Here is a 2,040-nt window from a genome sequence, read left to right on the forward strand (position 1 = left end):
TTATTGATTTCAGAATGGAAGGGAGAGGGAGAGAGATAGAAGCATCAATGATGAGAGAGAATAATTGATTGGCTGCCTCCTGCACGCTCCAAACTCGGGATCAAGCCCATAACCTGGGCACATGCCCTGACCGGGAATCGAACCGTGACTTCCTGGTTCTTAGGTTGACCCTCAAGTGCTGAGCCATGCTGGCCGGGATTCTTATGTGACTATAGAAAGTCTGTGAATATTGCCTTTCATGAAAAAACAAACAAACCAAGATTAAAGTTTTAGTATAGTTAGAAATCTGTGGCTCACAAGTGTGACCATGGGCATTCTCTGTACTCTAAAACCCTCCAAAGAGGTGACCTCCATCTCCACCTGCGGCTAAATCCACAGGAAGACAAGAACAAGTAATTGTTACTGCCAGGACAGCTAGATCCCTTGGCTCATCCTTACAGTTTTGACGATGTCTAGCATGATCTAGTGTGGAAGCTAAAATGTTTGGTCCTTGGGCGTGGGGGTGATGGATTCCTCATCAATTAGTTTTGGAGAGCTTTTAATGCAGGAAAAAATTCTGGTAATGTTTTTATTCAGATTTTAAGGATTTAGAGTTAGTATAAATGTAACATCTGAATTAGGCAAAGCTTCCTAACTATTAAACAAGTTCCACAAATAATTGTTTCTGTTTTAGTTTTCTGTTAAAATTGTTCATTTTATGTACTAAGAGGATGTTTTAAATCATCTGTTTGGTAGTGGAGATGAACTGATGTGCTAAAACTTAAGTTGCATTCATATCTAGACTTGGTGGTGGGAGATGATTTTTAAGGGTTTTTTTTTTTTTTGCCTAAAATATGCATTTCTGGCTTGATAGACTTTTGGGATACATTTTAAAATATTGTTAGAGTTTGAAAAACAAAGTCATCAGGTTTAAATGCCTATTAGGTTTTATAACAGAATGCTAGTTTACTATCTTTTAACATTTTAATTCTCACCACCTAGCATTTTAGATCTGGATGGAGCCTTGGATAGCTCTGATTCAACCCTGTTACTTAACAGATAAGTGAGCCAAGTTTGGGAGGTTACCTGGCTCACACACGGTTGCAAAGTTAAGTAGCAAAACTGGGAGTAGAATCCAACTTTTGAGTCTAATGGCTTTCTGTGGTGTCAGTGTTCATCTCTGTTCACGGTTTTCTATAGATTTCAGCAGCATAATATCTTTGTGAATACATTGTTCTAATATAATTTTGTTTTATTGATTTAGGGAGATATAGGATTACCTGGCCCAAAGGGAACTGTGAGTATAATGAACAGTAATGGTATAAAATATAAAAATATCAATAATGCTGAAGAAAATGCCATGTTTTGCTTTATGAAATCATTCTGTAAATTCAATTCTTAATGGACTTATCTTCAAGGAAATGAATGTCTAAATGTATTCGTTAAGTAGTGAATTAATTCAAAGAACAAAACAACAGAGCAAATAGATCTGCCTATTGAACTAACTATTCTAAAGGATTTTTTTTTCTTATTACAAGTGGCTCAATGAATATATTACATGGTAATTTCTTCCCCAAATGGGCCATGTTTAAAGAACTGACTCGTGCTTCATGGTGATGAGAGTATAATTGAGTTTTGTTGGCAGTTGTACAATTTGTTGGCAAATATTTCAGTAATTTTCTTAATCTCCAGTGTATTCTATTTGGGGAAGTAAGATAGAGGCATAATACATAAGAAAATGTAATAGAGAATTATTAGAGCTGGAAAATGATTATCTTGTTTAATTCATCATTTTATAGAAACTAAGCTGATGTCCTTAGAGATTAGATGAATTCAGAATTATAGAACTGATTAGTGGCAACCCTGGGATGATGTGTAATTTGAAAGAAATGCACTAGGGCCGTAGTCGGCAAACTGCGGCTCACGAGCCACATGCGGCTCTTTGGTCCCTTGAGTGTGGCTCTTCCACAAAATACCACAAAATACCATGTGTGGGTGTGCACGTACAGTGCAATTGAAACTTCGTGGCCCATGTGCAGAAGTCGGTATTTTGTGGAAGAG

At 36.8% G+C, this 2,040-nt stretch overlaps 1 protein-coding gene across 2 annotated transcripts in view; it reads left to right on the forward strand.

The window, feature by feature from the left end:
- Positions 1–2,040, forward strand: part of COL9A1 (collagen, type IX, alpha 1) — a 95,308-nt gene that overhangs the window by 70,859 nt on the left and 22,409 nt on the right. For both annotated transcript variants that reach the window (XM_005875865.2, XM_014547408.1), the window contains one exon: positions 1,244–1,276. In XM_005875865.2, the coding sequence (XP_005875927.1) occupies positions 1,244–1,276 (33 nt within the window). The remainder of the gene's footprint in view (positions 1–1,243; positions 1,277–2,040) is intronic.

Source organism: Myotis brandtii, unplaced genomic scaffold, assembly GCF_000412655.1.
Source record: "Myotis brandtii unplaced genomic scaffold, ASM41265v1 scaffold471, whole genome shotgun sequence".
Lineage (NCBI taxonomy): Eukaryota > Metazoa > Chordata > Mammalia > Chiroptera > Vespertilionidae > Myotis > Myotis brandtii.